At 51.2% G+C, this 24036-nt stretch overlaps 1 protein-coding gene across 14 annotated transcripts in view; it reads right to left on the reverse strand.

Moving 5' to 3' along the window:
* PRRC2B (proline rich coiled-coil 2B) overlaps nucleotides 1-24036 on the reverse strand; it is an 86619-nt gene that overhangs the window by 34798 nt on the left and 27785 nt on the right. For 13 of the 14 annotated variants that reach the window (XM_053919543.2, XM_053919559.2, XM_053919556.2 and 10 more), the window contains exons 3-11: nucleotides 23711-23888; nucleotides 20896-20998; nucleotides 18853-18925; nucleotides 14132-14275; nucleotides 11942-12183; nucleotides 11389-11510; nucleotides 10802-10944; nucleotides 5644-5734; nucleotides 177-369 (exon numbers count right to left, since the gene is read on the reverse strand). In XM_053919543.2, coding sequence (XP_053775518.1) covers nucleotides 177-369; nucleotides 5644-5734; nucleotides 10802-10944; nucleotides 11389-11510; nucleotides 11942-12183; nucleotides 14132-14275; nucleotides 18853-18925; nucleotides 20896-20998; nucleotides 23711-23888 — 1289 coding nt within the window. The remainder of the gene's footprint in view (nucleotides 1-176; nucleotides 370-5643; nucleotides 5735-10801; nucleotides 10945-11388; nucleotides 11511-11941; nucleotides 12184-14131; nucleotides 14276-18852; nucleotides 18926-20895; nucleotides 20999-23710; nucleotides 23889-24036) is intronic. The other variant, XM_053919554.2, reaches the window with a different exon arrangement.

Raw genomic sequence — 24036 nt, forward strand, 5'->3', positions numbered from 1 at the left:
TAAAAAAAGGCCTGTCCACCTAGGACTTTGAGAAACTCAGCCACTGAACTCAGTGGCCAGCCAACAGGGTGCCCTGTTGCGGTCTTTCTCCTGGAGCGCTGGTCACACAAACGTGGGAAGAGTGTGTGCACCCCTGCTGGTCACAGGCACAGAACCCCTTCCGGTGCCCCTGGTACCTGGTAGTCAGGGCCTGACGTCCAGCTGTGAGGCTTCCTGGAAGGTGGCTGAGGTTCCTGCGCCTTCCGGATGGCCCGGGTCATGCCCACCGTTTCGCCCCAGTCCTTTCCTTCCTCTTGGGCACGCTTGGCATCGGCACCGTCTGCAGAGCTCATGGACAATTGCCGCTGGCCCCTGGGGTCCCAGCTGCTCCTAGGACAAACCGCATGGGTGTTAGTCTTCCTGGTCAGACCAACGTGGTTGGATCGCACTAGCCAGAGGCCCTCCTCGGTCAGCTGTAGGTACTCCAATCTCCTTTATCAGAACACACCCAACTCCCACCCCCTCATGGGTGGCAGGACCTGCCCAGAACACCAAAACTGAGCACCACCATTTACCAAATCACACTTACACACAAAGCTCCAGGAAGTAAGTTTCACACCCATTGCTTCATCTGATGGAAGAACAGAAGGCCTTACTCCCCGCCCCTCATTTGAAAGAGTTGAAAACTGAGTCTCAGAGAGGGCCCTACCAGGGAGGAGCTAACAGATGAAGGTCCTTCTCCTCTACTACAGCTCCTTCCCTGTGCTCTGCCTAAAGAAGTGTTCAACAATGCTCCTCAGCACAGCCAAAGACAGCCGAGGCCCTCCTAAAGAAAGCAGGAGAGGAAAGCAAAGCACACAGTAGGGACTGCGGGTGGCTCTGGGGCTGGAAGGGAAGGGGAAGCTGCGCGGGGCTCACCGCCTCAGGCCGCATTGCAAACACGGGCTCTGGGGCAGAATGTACGTGCACACACGGAGCACCTCCTGTGTGCAAGACAAGAGCCCAGCAACACAACAGGAGTTCAGAAAAGCGGGGTCAGGTCTGGTGGATCTGTGTGTCTACGCATGCGTGTGCTCACACATGCACGTGATGCGGGGAAAGAGAGGCAGGCAAGGTAGGCTGGCAGATCACAGCCACTCTGAGTAACTTGGGGCCACACTCAGGCTCCTGATCCACCAGAAAAGACCTGTGTCTTTAGAAGACAACTAGACAAAGTGCGAAGGGCAAGAGGATAAGATGAAAGCTGCTGACCTCTACATGGTCCGGGAAAGAAAGGCTGCTGGCTGGCCCCAAGGCTCCAGTCACAATGAGCGGGGAGAGGTGTGGTCAAGAGCAATTTCAGGAGTTATTGTGGTTGGGGACATGAGGATGGCAAAGGGGACTTGGAGCTTGTCCTAGGAGTCTCGGGGCGGGGGTTGGGCATCATCAACCAGTTCAGAAAATATCAAAAAAAGAACAAGTTTTAGCCCTGGCTGGTGTGGCTCAGTAGACTGAGTACAGGCCTGTGAACCAAAGGGTTTGATTCCCAGTCAGGGCACCTGACTGGGTAGCGGGCCAGGTACCCAGCAGGAAGTGTGTGAGAAGAAACCACACATTGACGTTTCTCTCGCTCTCTTTCTCCTTCCCTTCCCCTCTCTAAAAATGAATACATAAAATATATATTTTTTAAAGTGCAAGTTTTAAAGCAGATTTAGGAAGATGCCCACAATTTGAGGTGTCCTTGGTCATAGCCCTTAGCAAAGCTAGGTCCAAAACCCATGCCTAACTCTTTCAGCTGCACATTCCATTAACATCAACAGAAACAGACAAGAAAACAGAATGTCCTACTGATCCAACAAATCTGTACAATTTTATGTCTTTGCCTTTGCCTTCAATTCCTGGTCACGTTTCCTTCTGAGCTTAGTGTTCCAAGAACTGACCCACAGCTGCTCCCCAAGTGCATCCAAAGATTCAGTTGAAAATCAAACAGCGTGAAAATAAATTACAGAAGCCTCAACTAGTTAATGGTGTGCCTTCCAAGAAGAGTGGCCTCAACTAGTCAATGGTGTGCTTTCGAGGAAGAGTGGCCTCCACTAGTTAATGGTGTGCCTTCCGAGGAAGAGTGGCAGCAGATCATCACCAGCCTCCTCCAGACGAGGGGCACTCACTGCAGGAGCTTTGAAACGAAAGATGAAACAAGATAGAGAGACTTGGAGGAACCAAGATGGCGGCGTAGGTAGACACACTGCGCCTCCTCGCACAACAAGAACTGACAGAGAATGGAACAGCAAGGGGGACCGACACCAAGGAAATAGAAAATAAACATTCATCCAGACTGGTAGGAGGGGCGGAGACGGGCACCGGGGTGGAGAGGACTCCTGTGGCTGTGGCGGGACTAAGACTGGCGGGAGTGTGGGATAAATGGCGCAGGCAGTCCGAGCACTAGCAGACCCTGCGGCCCCACATTTGCACAGATAAACGCAGAGGGCCGGACTCAGAGTGGCGGAGAGCGGGGCAGGCAGAGTGGCGGGTAGCACCCCGTGGCACCACATTCGCCCACAGATAAACCGGACGAACGGCGGGCAGCGAAGCAGACCGCGCAACCCAGGGCTCCAGCTCGGGGAAGTGAAGTCTCAAACCTCTGATTGAAAGCGCCCCTGGGGGTTGGGGCGGCAGCAGGAGAGACTCCCAGCCTCACAGGAGAGGTTGTTGGGGAGACCCACAGGGGCCTAGAGTGTGCACAGGCCCACTTGCTCGGGAACCAGCACCAGAGGGGCCCAGTTTGATTGTGGGTATCGGAGTGAAAGATTGAAATCCAGAGGACAGTGAGGCCGGCGCCATTGCTCCCACTAGGCCCCTCCCCCACGTACAGCGTCACAGCGCAGCAACCAGCGTAACCCCGCCCGGGTGAACACCTAAGGCTCCGCCCCTTAAAGTAACAGACGCGCCAAGACAAACAAACAAACAAAAAAAATGGCCCAAAAGACAGAACACTTCAAAGCTCCAGAAAAAATACAACTAAGCGACGAAGAGATAGCCAACCTATCGGATGCACAGTTCAAAGCACTGGTTATCAATATGCTCACAGACTTGGTTGAATCTGTTCGAAAAACAGATGAAAAAATGAAGCCTATGCTAAGAGAAACAAAGGAAAATGTACAGGGAACCAATAGTGATGAGAAGGAAACTGGGACTCAAATCAATAGTATGGACCAGAAGGAAGAAACAAACATCCAACCAGAAAAGAATGAAGAAACAAGAACTTGGAAAAATGAGGAGAGGCTTAGGAACCTCCAGGACACCTTGAAACGTTCCAACATCCGAATTATAGGGGTGCCAGAAGGAGAAGAGGAAGAACAAAAAATTGAAAACTTATTTGAACAAATAATGAAGCAGAACTTCCCTAATCTGGCAAAGGAAATAGACTTCCGGGAAGTCCAGGAAGCTCAGAGAGTCCCAAAGAAGCTGGACCCAAGGGGGAACACGCCAAGGCACATCATAATTACATTACCCAAGATTAAATGCAAGGACCTACATCCAAGATTACTATATCCAGCAAAGCTATCACTTAGAATGGAAGGGAAGATAAAGTGCTTCTCAGATAAGCTCAAGTTAAAGAAGCTCATCATCACCAAGCCCTTATTATATGAAATGTTAAAGGGAGTTACCTAAGAAAAAGAAGATCAAAAATTGGAACAGTAAAAATGACAGCAAACTCACAGTTATTAACGGCCACACATAAAACAAAAACGAGAGCAAACTAGGCAAACAACTAGAACATGAGGGTTGTCATTAAGGGAGTGGGAGGGGGCGAGAGGGGGAAAGGTACAGAGAATAAGTAGCATAGATGATAGGTGGAAAATAGACAGGGGGAGGGTAAAAATAGTGTAGGAAATGTAGAAGCCAAAGAACTTATAAGTATGACCTATGGACATGAACTATAGGGGGGGAATGTGGGAGGGAGGGGGGTGGGCAGGATGGAGTGGAGTGGGGGGGGGAAATGGGACAACTGTAATAGCATAATCAATAAATATATTAAAAAAAGAAAAGAGAGAGAGACTTGCAGACTCGACTATACAGACATTCAATCATGACGATAAAACAAAGGGAAACATTAAAGCATTAATATCTAAGCAATATAAAACAATCACATCTTGGAAAAAAGCATAAGTCTAATTGGTAATATATGAAGAAAACAGGAGATTCACATGAAAGAAAACGCTCATATTGGCCAGTACTCAAAAAAATGCAAATTAAAGCAGCCAAGGTACTACCTTTTGTTGGGAACCGCCCTGCCTGGTTTCAGAAGCTGTAACCCCTAGTAGCTAAGGCTGAGTGAGAGACCCTGGGAACCTAAGCCACTAAGGAGACAAAGCTTATCTCCCTGGCAGGGGCGCCGCCTCTGCCCCCTTTACTTCACCCTGCTTAGTCCCCAGTGGATGACCGTTTAGCCAATGACGGGTAAGATTCCTCAAGGAAGGGACGACCTAAGACAAGCATGGTTGTGAAGGGGCCCTCAGGGAAGGACTTGGGGGGCTATCGAAAAAGGGGGTGACAGATCCTCGCCCCTCAGCTTTTACATAGCCTGTCCTCATTCTGTCTGCAAGAAGTCTCCTAATCTCTTGGCTGCCTTACTTTCCCTGCCTGACTTAAGCCTGAAACAATGCCGGAGGTGGGTGCAGCCGTGTGCTGGAAAGGGCGGGTTCCCCAGGGATATCAGGCCTAAGAAAGAACGCACAAAATCCTGTGAAACCTGCTTTGTTAATACCCTCATTTTAAATGATAAGGGTCCGAGCATGAAATGAGTTTGTTTCTCAAAGTTTTACAGCCCTTTAGCTAACTGACCCTGACTCAGAATAAGCCCTCATAGTTCTCTGAATGTTATCTATTGTTTGATCCTTACTGCCTGACAATGATTGATGAGCTTTACCTGTATTCCTGTGCACATTGAACCCAATAAAAGCCCACTGAGGAACAGGTTCCTGGCCCTTCTCCTTTGAGAGATCCGCCACCTTTCCTCCCCAAGCAAGTCATGTCTTGGTGGATTTATTCTCATCCGTGGCAGTGGCGGGGCCCTACGGGCAGAGCCCCCCCACAACCTTTAAAGTACCAGCCAACACTACTGATATTATGGTTAAAAACAAGAAGGACTAGAGTACAATGAAATATTTTCCAAAGGGCATTGTAAGAAAATCAGTGCAATAAAATAATCCAAAAAAAGAGAGAAAAGATTAAAGTGATCTGAAAAATGTAGGAAACCTGGTGTGCCCTGCTCACAGCACACCCCGTCCAAAGATGCCCAACACGCCTTTTTATGTGTGTCCCAGGCTGGGGCGACCCTGGAAGTAAGGAGTAAGTGAACCCAGGTGGTTTCCCAAACTGGCTGGCCACACAGGCCTGCGGGGACACGCCACCACCCTCAGTCTGCAGAGCACGTGGTCCACCCCCCGAACTCAGGAAGAACACTGGAGCAGCGGTTGCCATCACTGGGACTCCTGCCTGGATGCCAGTCCTGGCTCCACTCCTGAACGGCCCCGTCCCCTCACCTGCAAACTGAACCAGTGGCCAGCCCTGCGAGGCCACTGGAAGTGAGCAGGTGCGCATTCGGCACGGGACCAGCACAAGGTGGCCCAGGCAAGCACCCAGGCGCCCTGGAGTGTGCCGCAAGCACAGGGGGAGCCTTACCACTGCGGCCTGCCATCCTTCACAACATCTTCCTCCTCTTCGTCATCACTGAACTTCAACTTCTCAGAATAGTCCACTTCCTCATGGAGGCCTACAACAGGAGGTGGGTCAGGAAGAACAAGGAAAATGAGAATTTTAGCTGCTGAGAGGGCCAGTCAGGAATTACACCAACCCAACTGGGGACTAAGGCGCCCCACCCAGCTACCACCGCCAGAACAAACTGCAGAGGAAAGTGAAGGACAGTGCTGGCGTCTGCTGACAGCAAGGAGGCCCGGTCAGACCAATCCTCCCACAGACAAGAATTCCTGAATCTGGGCAAGATACCTAACAAATGTATTAGAAGGCGCAGGAGAATGAGCAGAAGTAGGCAGAATCAGACAGGCGCTGACCCTATGGACACGGAGGCTCTGACCACGACATCCGTGCATTACCGCGCCAGCCCAGCCCCCCCCCCCCCGCCCCCGATGCCCCAAGTGGTGCTGGTGGCAGGTAGTGTCCATCAGCTGCTGAGTTGGTCACAAAATACGGTACATCCACACACGCTACAACTGATGGACCTTGAAATCATCATGCTAAGTGTCAGCAGGCAGACAAAAGGTCACACGTTATATAATTCTGTGTGTGTGAAATGTGCAGGTGTCAATCCATAGAGACGGAAAGTAGATTAGCTGTCGCCAGAGGAGGAGCATGTGTTTGAGTTTGTGGGGAGGGGGACTGGGGGTGATTGCTAATGGCAAAGGGTTCCTTTGTGGGTGATGGAAATGCTCTGGCATTGGCTAGTGGTGATGGTGGCACAAACTTGTGCATCTACTAAAAATCACTGACTCATGTATTTTTTTAAAAGCATCATTCCGATTAAAAGGCAGTGTTAGGTTTGATGAAGAACCAAGTAGTTATGTGCCGTCTCCCAAACCAGCACTTTACACACAAACACGGGGGTGGGGGGTGAAGGATTACATGCAAACACGGGGGTGGGGGTGAAGGATTACATGCAAACACGGGGGTGGGGGTGAAGGATTACATGCAAACATGGAGGTGGGGGTGAAGGATTACATGCAAACATGGAGGCGGGGGTGAAGGATTACATGCAAACATGGGGGTAGGGGTGAAGGATTACATACAAACAGGGGGGTGAAGGATTACATACAAACAGGGGGGTGAAGGATTACATACAAACAAGGGGGGTGAAGGATTACATACAAACAAGGGGGGTGAAGGATTACATACAAACAAGGGGGGGGGGTGAAGGACAGCAGAGACATCCCGTGAAGACAGCACGCAGGTCACAGCAATGACACTGATGTGGGACAAGGCAGACCCGGAGGCGAGATGCACTACTAGAGACAAAGAACACGCGGACAACTCAAAGCGTTGATGTCAGTTATAAAAATTACAAATGTGCACTGAGCCTAATAAAATAAGTGAAGCAAAGACAGGAGAAAAGATCCATTCACAATTACAGTGGAAAGGTTAACACCTCATTTTCAGTAACTGACAGAACTCGACAAAAATATCAATAAAGTACATAAGATCTGAATCGCCACCACAACCACCTGGACTAACCGGTACTTACAGAACATAACCCCAACAACCGTAGAATACACATTCTTTTCCAGGGCACTTGGAATATTCATCAAGACAGATCACATCTTGGTCATAAAATATGTCTCAATATGTCCAAAAAGATCTGAAATCATTCAGAGTACGATCTCTGACTCTAAAGAATTAAATTAGAAATCTAGAAAACACCAATAACGAAAATGAACAGGTCAGTGAAACAGATAACCAACAGAGAAAATTAAAGCCAAAAGCTGCCTCTTTATAAATATGAATAAAACTAATAAGCCCTAGACAGACGTGAACACAAAAAAGAGAAAAATCCCAAGCGACCCAGTTATCAGGAGTGGAAGCGGGCACTTCACCGCAGACGCTACAGACACCAACGGAAAAGGGGTGTCAACAGTTTGCGCCAATAAACGCAATCTGAAAGAAATGAATAAATCCTTCGAAAAACAGTTATCAAGAGCTGACATAGGAATCTGAGCAGCCGCATAACTAATCAAAGAAATAAAACTTTATTATCACAAATGTCTTCACAAAGAAAACTCCAGGGCTAAATTGTCTCACTGGCAAGTTTTATCAAACATGAATGAAAAAAACAGCACCAATCTCACAGAAACTCCTCCAGGAGGCAGAGAAGGGAGAGGCAGTTTCCGAGTCATCTCATGAGCCCAGCATAACCGGGTATCAAAACCCAACAAAGACAGTAGAAGGAAAGCAGATTACAGACCGATACCCACCATAAACACGGACAGCAAAACCATCCCCAAACACCAGCACACTGAGTCGAGGCGCACAGAAGGGAGCTTATTCCAGGAATGCGAGGGTGGCATAGCGTTAGGAAATAAATCAGTACAATCCACAAGATTTCCAAAATAAAGGAGAAAAACTGTATGATCACGAAGACGGGAAAAGTCTCTAGCAAAATTCAATACAGACACATTCATGATTTAAAAAACCAAACATCCAGCCCACTAGAAATCGCAGGGAACCTTCTAAGCCTGATAAAGAACATCTCCACAAAGCACAGCTAACCCAGTGTTTAATGGTGAAACACTGAACATTTATCCCTGAGATCAGAAACAAAGAACTTGAGTACAACGTCGTATGGGAAGTAACAGGGCGCAATAAAGCAAGAAAAAGAAAGAGAAGGCACGTGGTCTGCAAGCGCAGAGCTGTCCCTGTTTTGGGGCAACATGATTGTTCAGGGAGAAATGCTGAGAAATCAACAAAAACTAGTAAAACTAGTGAGTGTACTCATCAAAGTGCCTGGTACAAGGTCAGTCCACAAAAATCGGCTGTATTTCTACATAATGACATCAGACACTTAAAAACAAAACCTAAAAAAATGAACAATGCCATTTATAATGGCTTCAAAGACTATATAAAATACTAAGGAATAAACTTAAAAGACGGTCAAGACCTCTACCTGAAAAGCTGTAAAATGCTGCTGGGAGCGATGAAGAGCTAACAGATCCACCAGGCTCCTGGAAGATTCAAAGTTACGACGTCACTTACACAGAAATAAATTCAATACAATCCTCACCAAAATGCCTGCAGGCTTTTTGTAAATACTGCCAGGCTGATTCTAAATTTATATGGGAATGAAATGAACTTAGTATCGTCAAACAATAACAAACAGACTGGAAACCCTGCACGACCTAAATGGAGGGGCTACCATAAAGCTGCAGTGTGGTGCGGGCACAGGGTGACTCAACAAACCAGCAGAGTAAACAGGTCCAGAAATAGGTCGCACTTACCAGGTCAACTGATTTTTGGCAAAGATGCCAAAGCAATTCAATAGGGGAAGGAAAGTCTTACAAACAAATGGTGGAGAGCAACTAACATCCTTACGTAAACAAGTACACCTCAACTCCTATCTCACACCACACACATCAACTAATTCAACAGGGAGCACAGATCCAAAAATGAAGACTTAAAACTGTCAAACATCCCTGGCTGGAGTGCCTCAGCGGATTGAGTGCCAGCTGCAAACCTAAAGGTCATCGGTTCAATTCCCGGTCAGGGCACATGCCGGGGCTGCAGGCCAGGTCTCCAGTTGGGGCCATGCAAGAGGCAACCGACGGATGTTTCTCTTGCACATCAATGTTTTTTCCTCTCTATTTCTCCCTTCCTTCCCCTCTAACAATATGTAAATAAAATCTTTTAAAAAAACCCCAAAACTATAGCCCTGGCTGGTGGGGCTCAGTGGATTGAGTACCAGCCTGTGAACCAAAGGGTGGCCAGTTCGATTCCTGGTCAGGGCACGTGCCTGGTTGCAGGCCAGGTCCCCAGGAGGGGGCACTTGAGAAGCAACCACACACTTACGTTTCTCTCCCTCTCTTCTCCCTCCCTCCCCCTCTCTCTAAAAACAAATAAACAAAATCTTAAAAACAAACTATAAAACACAAGGGAATATCTTCACCACCAAGGGCGGAGGGGACAAAGATTTTTTTAGACAAGACACAAAAGTAATAACTATAAAACACAAACTTATAAACTTCATCGAAATTAAAAACTTCTACTCATCAAGACAGTACTGAAAAACGGACACGGCAGGCAACGGGGGAAGCCGCACGTGAAGCGTAAGCTGCAAAGGGCTTGTACCACACCACTCATAAAGGAAAACAAGACACACCTGCCGCCAAACAGCACAGGAAAGCGCATCCATCATCACTAGCCATTCGCAAAATGCAGATTAAAAACACAATGAGATACTAACGCACAACCTCTGGGATGGCTGAAATTGCGAAGACTGGCAGGGAGTGCTGTGGTCACCGCTGGGAAGGCGGAAAGGCAGGGCCACTAGGACACACTCTGGGGAGTCCTTGTAAACCTCACCACCTGCCCACCCTTTGACCCAGTACATCACTCCCAGATATTTACTCAAGAGAACTGAAAACATTATTCACAATGGAACTTTCGAATTGGAACACAAATTACAATATGTTGATACAATGAAACAAATCCCAGCAATAAAAAGCAACTAGTGGTGTGTGTGTGTAGTGTGAGCATATGTGTATAGTGTGTGTGTGTGTTTATATCTCAACGCTGATGAATCTAAGACATGCAACCAGAGGAAAAGCTGCGTGGCCCCACTGGCCTGCAGTTATCCTGGAGGCAAAGCTAACCTAAGGTAAGATCCCCCAGAAGAGGGGGAGGCCCACACAGTGGTGGGGGGAGAGGCTGACGGGAAGGGAGGGGGTGCTGAGGGAAAGGTTCTCTGCCTTGACAGGGGTGTGCCACACAGGTGTACACCTGTCAAACCTGTACGATTAAGACGTGTGTCTTTCGAGGTGATTAAAATTTACTTGAAAACAAACAAAGGCACACGAAAGAATACGAAGTCTTTAAAAATGTTAACAGCAAAATCTACCACAGCTCTAAGATCAAGACCAAAGACCAAACACCAAAAGACTGGCTGGCTGCCCGAGAGGATCTACTGGGGCACTGGACCCGCTCCCAGCCCCCACGTCCCCATTCCCCGCACACCCAGGAAAAGACACGACACGGGGTCTCAGCCTCACTCAGTGGAGATGGACTTCAGTCCCACCTCTCTACACCCACAGGCAAGAGCCCACCCAGAAACACCACCCACCTGCCCAGCCATCGTCGGCATCCGTGTCCAGGTCATCGAGGCCCTTGAGGTTTTCCGCAGTGATGATGGTGGGTCGCGGAGCCCGCTCCACCAGCTGCCTCAGGGGGCGGGGCGGGCGAGTCATTCCCAGCCTGTTGTCTTTTCTGGTGACAGAGAAGAGTTAAAGACTCTACACGTATGGAAGCAAAACCAAACGCCTTTCAAAAACAAGCCCTAGACTGCAGAGGCTCACGTGTGCATTTGACTTGACATTTAAGACATCTCCTCTGGAGAGGACCACGTGATAGATGAAGGCGTTGCGGAGAGAAGCCCCGCCCCATCTGCAGGTCTATTGCTCAGTGCTAATGCCTAGAGCAGTGGTGACCAGCACCTGCCAAAATCTCACCTCTGCCAGGGACCGAAGTCATCACCCAGGCTCTCGCCGGGCCTCAGTCCTGCCATCCCACACACCCAGGGGCTCAGAGCTCATTTTCGGGGCACTGTGGTCTCCAGAGGACAAGGCACCTGCACTTGCCAGCCCTGTCATCTTGTCCCTTACCGCCGCCGGGGTGACCTCTACGTGCGCGACTCCAGTGCAACCACCTTACCCGTCCTGGTCGTTCATCTGGAACTGTCTAAAAGGAGCACGGGGCTCTAGGCGGAGCTGGGGGAGGGGGAGAGGTCCGCGCTCCACTGCTCCCTGGTTCTCTGAAGACTGTGGCGAACACATCTGAAACATAACATCAACGAACAGGGTTTCGGGTAATGACCCGCCATCTAAGGTCCACTCTCGTTAGAATTAGTTTTGGAAAATGAAAAATGGGATAAAGAAACAGGAAAGTCTTGGGGTTTCCCATTTGATCCTGCCACCATCTCCCCCACTTCTTTCCTGCTGTGAGTAAATCTGGGGACTTGTGAGTTGGGGAAAACCTGCCTCTCTCTCTACAGACCAAGGCTGGAATCCTGTCCACATCACCAGGGAAAGAGGCCAGAGGCCCTTAGGGCTTGAAAAGGGGTAGAGAAAGCACACAACTAACGGAAACCTGAAAGAGTGGAACCAGGAGGGAGAACCTAAGGTGGACACTCAACCACGTGAAGCAGGTTCTGCGGGACGTGAACAGGCCGACTTCGTGGGAAAAAATGCACACTCTGAAGACTTACAAAAGCAGGAAGCATGTCATGGTATGTAGGTGGGTGGTATGCATTTCCCATGAACTGTGAAGCCCCTTTGCGAACAGGCTGAGCCGGGCGGAGAGAGGGGTCCTTAGAATCGCTGGTACATGCCGAGGAGGGGGCTCCGTCTCCCGCACTCGAGTTCCTGCTGCCCAGCTCAGTTGGGGAGGCGCTCAGAGACGTGGCAGAAATTATGTTTCGCCCACCGCCCTCCCTCCAGCTTGTCACATCTGGAAATTGAAAGGGGGCAAAAGGGGAGAGGAAAGGAGGGGGGAGGAGGGACTTTATGAGGTTCTGAAGGTCAAGAGACCCCCTCATTCACAAAAAAAAAAAAAAAAAAAAAAAAAAAAAAAAAAAAAAACCAGAAAACAAGAACAAAAACCAAAAAGCGAAGAGCAGAGTCGACTGGTCAAGTCTGTCAGGAAGGTGGGGCAGACGCCGGGCCAATGAGCGTGAACTCAATGAGGGAAGTCTGACTGCGAGAGACACAAAGCGAGGCCCACTCAGAGAGAAGGCGGGGGTGAGCGAGACGTGGTCTCCACGGGCAGACTGAGCCCACGCCGCCCACAGCCCACGGGACCGGGCACCCCGATGCAAACAGCCTTGGGAGGTTCTTCCACAAACATCGACCCAGCCCAAGCAGGATGGGCACGGTGCTCTACTCTGGACTTGACATTAAGTCACAGAGACTTCTGACACGTTTTCAAGCTGTGTTTAGCCACGGCACCTGTAGTCAGAGATCTCCCCGGTTCATAAGACAAAGCAGGGCCTGCCGCAAGGCCTCAGCCCCTGCCTGCTCCTGCACTGGCCAGAGAGGCCCTCCTGCAGGGCACAGGTGCAGACCTGCCGACCCCTCTGACTACCTTTTCAGATGACGCTTCCCCTGCCAAGTGTAGCAAGATTTGGTGGGATTGCAGGCCAAGGAGAAAGTGTATGAGTCAAGGGACTCCCTTCTACAGTCAGCTTTTGGTGAGGGGCTGCAACACGCAAAGTCCCTGAGTCCCTGCCTGAGAGAGAGGCAGGTAAGGACAGGAGCCACGAGGTCGGGCTCCGCTCCGGCTCTTCAAGCCGTCCTTGCACGTGTCCTCTCAGTGGCCACCCCCTGGCCATCTATTTTTTCATCTTCTCAAATGAGGAGATGGCACTGCTCCCAGAGGCTTCTCCTAGTTCTAAACTTTTATAGTCCTATAAAGCAACTCTTTTTTTTTTTTTTTTTTTTTTTTGCAGAGGATAAAATTTTTATTCACTCTCCAAGAAAGGAGAGGGGCATGGTGTGGAGAGATACACCAGCCGCAACTCATCTTAATTAAACCCAGAAAGTTACAATTCTTGGCCTGAGGAACTTGAAGACGTATTTGGAGTGGACAAAATAAGCCGGCGAAGGCCGCAGAGGAGGCGCGTGTTTGAAGCAGAGCTGCAGAGAGAGCACTTCACTTACAGGACACCGACTGCCGCTGGGCTGCCTCAGGGAGTAACCAAGACCAGCAAACACAAGTGCCTCATGTTTCAAGACCTGATCAAGCACATCACCAACCCCCCACCCCAAACAAGAGCCATTTCAGTCTGTGGTGAGAACAGACAGAAAATCTCATTCCTAAACACCTTAAACTCTAACCACCTGAGGCCTCTAAAAAAGTATTACCAGCAAGTACCACCTCACAATCCTGCTAACCCCTTGGTCAGACCCCAGAGGGGGGCCCTGGAGACAGTGCTGAGTGGACCACGCACGGGAGCACGTTGAAGAACAAATATGCTAAGTTGGCTGGGAGTGGGGAGGCCCGGAAGTCAGACCTGTAACAAACTCCCCAGCGATCCTGACGGGATGCAGCTGGTCTGGGAACCCCAGCCTAGAGCACAAGCTCCAAACCAGGGCCCAGGGCTGGCCTGCCTCGCCGTGAGCACCAAGCACAGCAGAACTGACTGACGACAACTGGGGAGGTGCACAGGCTCAGCCCGGCCCGAAGGCCAAGGAAGGCGCAGCCTGCAGACCAGCCTGGGGAATGCATGCACCAGACGCAGGGCCAGGCCAGGGGTCACGATCCGTGCTCTCGAGGCGTGGAGCCGGGCCCCGGAGCAAAGGCCCTTTGAGAACAGACGCACTCTATCCTGAGAGAGCAAGAAGACAAGGGGCGATCCTGCCGTCCCCACGTGTGCCCAACAGGGCTGGGGTTCACTTACTCTGAGGGCGGAGGCTTGGTCCTGGCCCATACGACAGATCTAAGACGCCCTTTTCTTTGCCAGCCTTGTCCTGCCCTCCAGCTGCTTTCAGCGTCGGAAATTCCTCGGGAGAGAAGGATAAGAGTCGGCTTGAGCCCCTTAAACCTGTCAAGAAAACCGGAAAGACATGGAGCACGTGAGGTCAGCACAGCAGTTCCTGGCTTCAGCACCTCCACATACTAAGAGCCTCGCCAGCCAGAAGCAGGCTTTGGAAGTGGGCTACAGCGGGCCGGCCTCTGCTGTCAGAGAGGCGTTGGGCTCCCCAAGGGTCCCCAGATGCGACCCAACAGGGGCTAGGTGCAAAGGGCATGGGGTAAGATATTGTAGCTGCTGCAACCCAGGTCCCTCTCAGCTCCTGGCAGAAGGCAGTAGTAAGGTCCTTCTGGAGGCCCGGGCAGTGGTCTTTGGCTAAATCAGCTCAAGGAAGTCAACTGCTTTCATGTGGAGGTAGTGTGAACAGCAGGTGCCCCCTGCCCCCAAAGACCTCAGCCCCAGATTTACACTCATGAGTACCTCCTCATTTCTCTGACCTGCCTAGTTTACCACTTCCTACAAAGTTCCTCCAGCCCTGCAAGGTGAGACATTCTACGCTGGAACACTGGGAGCAATCTCCTTGTTCTTACATTTAGCCGCCAACACCAGAAACCCCTTTAGAGAATCTCTTCATCATTGTGTGCCTCCCACTCACAGCACTCAGCAAGCGGAACCTGCAGTCCCCCCAGGCGAAGAGATAACACGTGACCCAGTGAAGGGTCCAGAGTGGGAGCCGGTCCCTTCATCTGGAATACACAGCACATGCCCTGCACCACATGAACAGCCATGTCACACAGCACAGCGCCCGGCTGTGGCACACCCTTCTCCCTGGACAGTAATGCTAAATCCCCCTTGGCATATTCTGGGCAACACTGTGCATGGACCTGTTACCTGTGCTGACTTTGCTAGGAAGGTGCAGTGGGATTACAGTTGAAGCACAGGCAGCAATTCATTCGCCATCTCACTTAGTAAAAAAGTCCAGAGCCAGATATACCTGCCAGGACCACTAGTGGACACACTCCTCAGCAGTGTGAGCCTGAGATGAGCAGTGATGTGTCTCCAAGGGTCACAAAGGAGCCCCACTGCACTGTGAAGGGGGCTCTGACTCCCACAGTCGCTGCAATATGGTAAGAACTGGCAAGATGAGCCCTGGCTGGTGGGGCTCAGTGCACTGAGCACTGGCCTGCGAACCAAAGAGTCGCTGGTTCGATTCCCAGTCAGGGTACATGCCTGGGTTGCGGGCCAGGTCCCCAGTAAGGGAAGCGCTGGGAGGCAACCACACATTGATATTTCTTTCCCTCTCTTTCTCCCTCCCCTTCCCTCTCTAAAAATAGATAAATAAAATCTCTAAAAAAGAAAAATGTTTCCTCCCCTCTCTAAAAATAGATAAATGAAATCTCTAAAAAAATTTTTTTTTAAAGAACTGGAAAGCTGAACTATGAAAGTCTTGCTTTAAAAACGTGGTATAAAAAAACATATATGGTAGATTATTTGAAGTAACAAAAAAAGAAACGAAATGCCCAGTACCTTTTTCCTGCCTCACCAGTTGTGAAGTTATATTACAAGCATGAATTAAACTTATCCTCTGCAGATAAAAAGGGCAGAACTCAAATCAAACCCAAGTACTATCATTGCTGAGTCTTCAATCCTCTGTAACATTCACCCACCCATCCCTTGCCCCTGTCCCATCTGCTCTCCTCTGTGAGGAACTGAAGCAGTAAATCAGGGGCTTCTTCTAAGGCCCCAGATGGAGGCACCGGGGGCATTGCAGGCGCCAGCCGCATGCGCTGTGAGCCTCTAGGAGCCGCTGCCCCGACCACAGGACTCGGACCCCTGGTCTTCTCAGATGACACCGGCCAGTCAACCACCTTCCACATGGAGAGCCCATCAACTGAGCAGGAGCCCTTCTGAAAATGTTTGGGGGTAACACATCCCCACGCCCCCACAGCCCGAGTGGCCTCGGGGACTGGTGACCCAGCGCAGGAGGGCGACCCAGAGGCCTGAATCCCCCACAGCCCTGCCTGGGCCCAGCATGTGTCTTTTCTCCCCTCCTGGGCTACTGGGTTCTGCCGTCTCCCAGACGAGCTAGAACATGTTTATAGAGCATTTTACTGCGTTTCAGAATTACTTTCTAAATTGTTTTATTTTTTGACAGAAAATATAGTCACAAGGTTCAAAAGGAAAAAGCCGTAACATAAAAAGCGAACCGGAAGCCTTCCTCCCAGCCTTGTGTCCTATCTGCACACTTCCGATGCCCTCAAGAGGCAGGCACTTTCCCTCCCCTCCCCCTCCTGTGTTTCCTTCCAGAGCTTTTTTAAAATGCTTAACATTTAGACATGTGTTCTCCATCACTCCATTTTCTGGATGAATGTAACATCCTCTCCATACTATTCTACACTTTTTTCATTTAAGAGTATGTCTTGTAGATCTTGCCATATCAGTAGAAAGTGGATTTTTCCACTTAGAGCTAAATAGCATTTCATTAAAGTGCCACAAATTGATGGGCATTTCGTGACTGTTTCCAGTCTTTGCTGTTGTGATGCTGTAATGAGTGACTTTGCGCATCTGCATACGCAGGCTGGATAGGGTGGCCCCTCCAGGTAGAGCTGCTGGGTCCAGTATCTTGAGGGGCAGGGCCAAACTGCTCTCCGTAGGGGTTGTACCCATTTATACTATTTTGTTTCTTAAATAATAAAAATGAACACATCTAGCCCAGGCTGGTGTGGCTCAGTGGATTGAGCGCCGGCCTGAGAACCAAGGGTCGCTGTTTGATTCCTAGTCAAGGCACATGCCTGGGTTGCAAGCCAGGTTCCCCAGTAGGGGGCGCCTGAGAGGCAACCACACATTGATGCTTCCCTCCCTCTCTTTTTCCCACCCTTCCCCTCTAAAAATAAATAAAATCTTAAAGAAAAAAGTGAACACATTTGATTTACTTAAAATCCCAGGCTGCAGAAAGCCAAAGAGCCAGTGTGAACAGTCCAGTGAGTGCTCATTAATACGCCTACGCAGAGACCCGATTTGAGGGTGCTGCTCCGCCTGTCACATCCCCTCCCACCTTCTCCTCACCCTCCAGACTGGAGAACCCACAGGGACGGGACCGAGCCTCCCTGCCTGCGTGAAGTCAGGAACACTGCGGCTGGATCCACAGCTCTGTTGGCACACTGACTGGCGTGTCACTCCTCCTGGACACTGAGGAGCGAGCCGTCAACCACTCCATGGTGCCAACTTGGAAGGGACATGTCCTTTGGGCAGGGGATGGGAGAGGTCAGGGAAGGCAGGACAAGACATGCAGCTGTTTGTCCAATATAATAAAAGCTACACCTGGCGAAGCCTGGGCTGGGATGGCCACGCCAAAGGCAGAGGGCAGCCAGGGCAGCCAGTGCTGCTTTCCAGACTCACCCTCACACCACCACTCCCAAACCAGCCCAGGGGCAGGGCCTGGTTTGGTCTGCACAGTGTGCTAGAACTATCTGAGCTAATGTGGAAAAGTCAGAAGAGCTCACATAGAAAAATCTGGGGTGTCTGACCCTGACCAAAGGTCGCCGGTTCCGTTTCTGGTCAGGGCACATGCCTGGGCTCTAGGTTTGGGGTGCGTACAAAAGGCAACCGACTGATGTTTCACTCTCATGTATGTTTTTCTACCACCCTTCCCCTTGCTCTAAAAATAAATAAAATCTTTGTTAAAAAAAGAAAAACAGCCCTGGTTGGTATAGCTCAGTGCATGGAGCACAGGCTGCAAACTAAAGGGTCACCAGTTCGATTCCCAGTCAGGGCACAAGCCTGGGTTATGGGTCAGGTCCCCAGTGGGGGCCACGGGAGAGGCAACCACAAAATGATGTTTCTCTCCTTCTCTTTCTCCCTCCCTTCCCCCCTCTCTAAAAAATCAATAAATAAAATCTTAAAAAAAAAAAAAAGAAAAAGAAAAATCTGGATTTTTGGCTCCTCTCAAACACCCGCTGACTCTGGGCCTGCACTTTGATGGGCGCCAGCTGCCGGAAGGGAGCCTGGGGGACTCTGCTCCAGCACCGCTGCTCTGGCCCGGCCTTGGAAGCCGCTTGCCCACGTTGTTCAGCGTTTACACGTAAAGCTGAACAAAGTCCCCTTCCGCTCCTGTCCCCCCGCTCCCCTACTGAAGGACCAGAGCAGCTGGCCGCCCCCAACTCCACATGCTCCATGTCAGGCCCGGCACCCGTGGCCACACATCCCACACAGCCAGCCCTCTGAATGCTCTGCAGTACTGCCCAGCAGCACGTGGCTCGGTCCGCAGGGCTGGCTGACGTACAAACCCAGGCCCGAGGTGAATACCATGCCTCACGAGACCTCCCTGTGGTCCCAGGAGAGAGGAGGAAATGCGTACTCCATCAGCAGCACAGCCAAGGACAGAGTGGTGGGCCAGCCACCCAGGTCCCCTCCACATCCCTCAGAAGGAAAGTTTTAGCCATAACTCAGTGAAACCCAAGAGCTGATACACTTTCAGAATCAGCGCTTCCTCGCCTGGCACAAAGGCAAGGGTCCCACAGAGCGGCGACTCCCAGGTGAGAGATTCCACAAAGTTTTGGGCCAAAGACAAACCAGACCCAACTGGAACGGACCAGAAGAGGTACGCATCCCTCCTGCCCAGCCACCCCAACACCCCCTCACTCACTCACCACCTTCGTGTCCTGCTGGCTTTCCATTCAGCTGTGCCCATGACTTTGGTCCACCTGGCACTGAATTTGTGTTCTGAAAAAAGGAAGAGAATTAGAAGAGAGCCAGCCCTATCGGCCTGCCATCCAGTCCCCAAGCAGGGATAAGGTGCCACATTATCAGTGAGGGGCAGGATGAAGGGGAAGTGACCAGCTCAGAGTGACATGGTGAATCATACAACCAAGCCAGGACTCAAACCCACACCCACCTTCACGCTGTCAGGTCACCTGCCCACCCAGAGCTGCTCTATTTGCTACGGAGACAAAGAACGAGCCCTAATTCTAGCACGTGTCTCAGAACCTTGGGCCAAAATCACGGGACACAGAACATAAACTCGGGAAAGCCAATGTGTCCAACCCTCATCTGGAAGGCCCACTGCACCCCTTTCTGTAACTACTGACACCCCACAAGGCACAGCTCCCCATGAAGCAGGACTTGCCTGGTTCAGGCTCGGTAGGACTGATAACCTTTGCTTACAGCTCACTGCGGGCTAGGCATTGTGCTGGTGCCAGATTAGGCACCAGGTTAGACAATTACCCTTCCCACAGCCCCTCCTTTCCAGTCTACACTCGGGGCGGCCGCTGCCTGCTTCAGTGCAGGGCTGACCAGCTATCGACCCATTCGCTCCTCGAGAGTTGTCCAGACTGCTTGACGTGGTGGCCCAGAATGCCCACAGGCCTCCCCACGGGGCCACACCATACAGCTGGCGTTGGACAGTCACTCAAGCAGGGACGCACGCTCCGACTCAGCAGGAAGCAGGGGTGAGCCAGGGCCCAACTCAGAGCCTCCACCTGGTGTCTAACAGGAGGCCAGACACCAGAAGGGAACGCCTACAGGGCCAAGGAGGCGTTACGAACACTGCCAGCAAACTTCGTCCCAAGAGCAGACAGAGCTCTTGTGTAACTTGCACAGTTGAGATGAGGTTTTAGAAGTTGGGAGTCCCTTCTTACCACCTCTGCCTATGAGAAAAACCAGGTAACAGCTGCAAAGAGCTATTAGTTTCAAATGCTGAGGAATGCACCCACTCAGCTCCACACACTCAACAGGCCCTGCTGGATTTATGCCAATGAAGACAGTGCTTCACATGAATGGGCTTTCTTTTCTCTCCTCCTTTAATTTGAGAAGCGCAGTTCGGTTTTGGGGAGGTGCGGGAGGCCTTCCCGGACCTCCTGCTGCCCAGGCAGCAAAACAAAACTGAAGGATGAGCTGTTTTTGGAGAGCCGGTGAGTGCTAGGTCTCGTGTCTCAATTTCTTTTCATCTAAAAGACTCAAGACCTCTCATCCAGGTTTCCGGCTCCCAGCTAAGTACGAGCTCCTGCTGATCTCTGTAGCCCAGACCCGGTCCCTAAGGGCTTGAGTGTATCAGGAGCTCCTGCTCAGTTAAACACGTCTCTATTCAGAATAGCATTTTAAATGCACGAACAAATAAACGACTGATTATAGCCAGGTGTTTCCCAGGTGTGCTCTGAGACACTGCTAGTCCCTAGAGACCTTGTTAACAAAGGGTTCCTGGGACAAGCCAATTTGGGAACTGCCTGTCCCTAGGTCATGTTCTCTACGAGCCAGGGCACACGTGAGCACATTGAAGACAGGGACAAGACATCCAGCAGTAGGGGAGCTTGCTTAAGTTTGTTTCCCAAACTCGCCTTTCTGGGGCCTAGCACTCTTCATCTGCTTTATAGCACTAGATTCCATGGAGCACATCTGGGGGAACCCGGAGCAAGCTTGGATCTAGCCTGAGCGGCCCCACCACCATGTAAGCCAACAGGAATCGAATTAGGTATCTGTATTCTATCGGGGATCTTCTCCAGAAGGTGCAGATTACATCACCTCTCCTGTGACCACGACAGTCTCCTGGGCTCCTTTCCTAATGTCCCCATTGGGTTTGCCCTTGGCGTAAGCAGGTCATGAAAACCACCCTTCTCAGTGACAGTTCCCATCCCAACAGTAGGGCGTTAGGCAGCTCCACCATCGGGACAGCATCAGGGTGGGCCCCGAGCACCTACCTCCTGACTGATTGGCTGTGTCGGCTTCTGTAAATTGGAGACAGATTTCTGCAAACCCGGCTGCGGCAGCAACTCCGGCGGCTGAGAGGCCGTCGCACTGGAACTGGACAGAGGGACATACAGCGAGGGTCAGACCTGGCACAGGCCACGCCAACACGGTCCCTCTGCCTTTCTAAATCCACTGCTGCTTGTTGGGAGCAGACCTCCTCCGGCCAGTAGAAGTGATGCCTTCCCCAGCAGATGCTTATGGTGGCGAAGACCAAAGAGAACTGAACCATGTCTGAGGTGTGCTCGCCGACCCCTTACAGGGCAGAACAGCCCTCTGCCCTCCTGTAGGGCCTCTGTCTGCAAAAGCTGGGAGCTCACTGTAAGCCACTAAGTCACAGAGGCTTTGCCAACGGGGAGACAGTCACTGCAGGGAAGGGCTCTGGGCCCCGCGCCCTGACCAAAGAGCTCACAGCAACTCAAGGGGCCAAACGCTTTGAAACAGCAAAATTTTTTTTTTTTAACCGTATCTTGTCTTGTAAAGAAATACGTGCTTGTAGAAAAATAAATTTATAAACATACACAGCACAGAGTTGGTCATGATCTCAACCTCTGGAGAGAAGCTTTAAGCCGAGTTTCCTCTACATAATATAGTATTGTTTTAAAACAGGTGGAACAGCGCCATTCATTCAATTCTGTGCCTCCTGTTGTACTTCCTCCAACATCTTTTCATGACGACACTCAGGGACCTACCTCTTTCTTTTAATGACACAGTACAACTGGATGGCCATGATTTACTGATCTCCATTTTTTCCCATTACAGATAAAACTGCAATGAACATTTCTGTATAAATATCTTTGTACACTTTTGTGAAGCAACTCAGTAGTGCAAGTTCTTAGAAATGGAATTGCTGGGTCAAAAGATGTTTAGAAATGTTAAGATTCTGCCAAACTGCCCTCCAAAAAGAGGTCGGTCAGTTTACACCCCACAGACAGTCCTCCGAGCAGGAACAAGAAGGGCCTGAAGGAAGATTTGGGGGCTCGGCAGCCTCCCAGTCACCCTTTCTATGGAATCCACCTGCCTACAAGACGCAAGGAGGGCAGCCATCTGCCTGCCAGAATCCACCCACCGCCAGCAGTTCACCTGTAAGCTGAAGACTCTCTTCCAAGGTTCACTTAACCCAAGTAACTTATCACCACGCGTGACCATTACAAGATGAAGGTCACTTATCCCCTCTCATGTGACCCTCTATCCAAAGCAAAAGCTTCCAGGAAGCGTCACTGAAGTGTTCTCCAACTGAGCAATTGTGCCCCCTGCCCACTCCGCCACCTGCTGACACCCTCTGACACCCTGAGGCAGGCGTGGCCCAGGACAGCAGCGGGCCAGGCCTGGGGCTGCCGCCTTCCTTCTCCAACGCCGACTCCGTCCCTCCCCAGCAGACGTGCCCCACCAACCAGCCTCACGGAAGCTGCGACACTGCCAATGCTTGGCGAGCATGAATGAAGGCAGGGAGCAGCACGTGGTCCTCTCTAGAACTTTCGACAGCACAGGCATTTCAAAGCCTATTTCAACTGTGCAATGTCCATTTCATTACAGAGTGGACAGCATCCGCGTTCGACTAGAACAAGGACAGCAAGAGCCAACACCTGCCAGCACTTCCCACACTCTGTACTCGCTCTGGGCTTGTGTTATCACATCCATTTCTTATAGCCACCCCTGGAGCCAGGGGTCACTCTTACTTCACAGGACAATGAAGCTCGGAAGTCACATGATTCTCCAGGTTCCGTAAAGCTAATGAATCGCCTAGTTGGACACCACACACACACCTGTCCCTTCTGAAGTCACACTACACCATCAAGCAGTATGATCCCTGAGCAAACTGTCAGAAGAAAATTGACCTTGCTCCTAAGAAGGTCTTTCAGCTGCTACTACAGCATGACCATCTGAGTGAATCGTTCGCTCACCCCCTACATCCCATCTGAAGGAACCGCAGGAAGTTTTATAAAAGCTCGCACAGCCATTTCCCGCAAGGGGAAAGGATGCTGGTCAGCAGCTGGGTCTGGGCCCCGAGCATCGGCAGCCAGACCAGGAGGCGCGAGGTGAGAGGGGCACGGGGAGGGGCTGCGGTGCTCCCGTTCCCGAAGGGCTAACCCTAGCCTGCCAGCCGTAGCACGGCTCTGTCCCCCCTCAGCCCTCCCCAAGCCCTCCTTCCTGGACCCCCTTATCACGGCCGGGGCCCCACCAGAGGGGACACACAGTGAAGGAGACAGATGAGGGCTGGGGCACCCATGCTTTGGCCCCACCGCACAGCAGCAGCAGCACCGGCAGTTGCTGTCTCTAGCAATGACTTCTGTGCCAGACCCTGGGCTGTCCTCCTTCACGCCTGGGTGTGTCGGGGGCACCCGCAACAGTCTCCTCTGGGAGGGAGGCTGCTGGCCCACAGGCAGGAAAACCGCCTTCCCACCCCGGGGCCCAGCACACACGGACCACCACGGAATGAGGTGTTCGAGCACAGCTCTGTCCACAGAGGCTCTTACAGGAAGTGGCTCCGAGTCACTGCGTAAGCTCCCCTGGGCTGATGAGGCCTTACTAGATAAGTAAGGCACAGGGGACACTGGTCACTGGGGACCAGGCGGCTCACAGAAATACAGCTACACTGGCTCCAAGAGCCAGGAAAAACGGAGGCAGGGAGCGAGAAACACCGAGGCAGCAGGGGTCAGGGTGAAGGACCTCCCTTGGAACCTCCGCACTCCCGCTTGGCCGCCGTGAGGCCAGCCGGCCCTGGGCAGAGGGTAAGGTTGCAGGAGCCACCGGCCACAGCACTCTCACCTCTTTGGGTCTTGCTGATCCTGCTTGTTTGCCCATCCCGTCCCGTCCTTGGGTACTATAACGATGTTGGGGTCGTTTCCTTTGTTTTCAGACTTCAGGCTTGGCAGGTTTGCAGGTGGTGGCATGCGCCGGGCTGTGGCAACTTTCCCGAGACTCTGTAAGCCATGTCTAGGAATAACTGCAGGAAGACAGGGTGGAAACAGGCGTTGCACAGAAAGGAAGAGGCCAGAATCGCTCTGCTGCTCTTTCAAACCCCAAGTGATAGCACGGAACACAAGGGGTAGCCCAGCCATGGAAACAAACAAGAGTTGGCGGTCATACTCATC

The sequence above is a fragment of the Desmodus rotundus genome, chromosome 1 (assembly GCF_022682495.2).
Source record: "Desmodus rotundus isolate HL8 chromosome 1, HLdesRot8A.1, whole genome shotgun sequence".
In the NCBI taxonomy this organism is placed as follows: domain Eukaryota; kingdom Metazoa; phylum Chordata; class Mammalia; order Chiroptera; family Phyllostomidae; genus Desmodus; species Desmodus rotundus.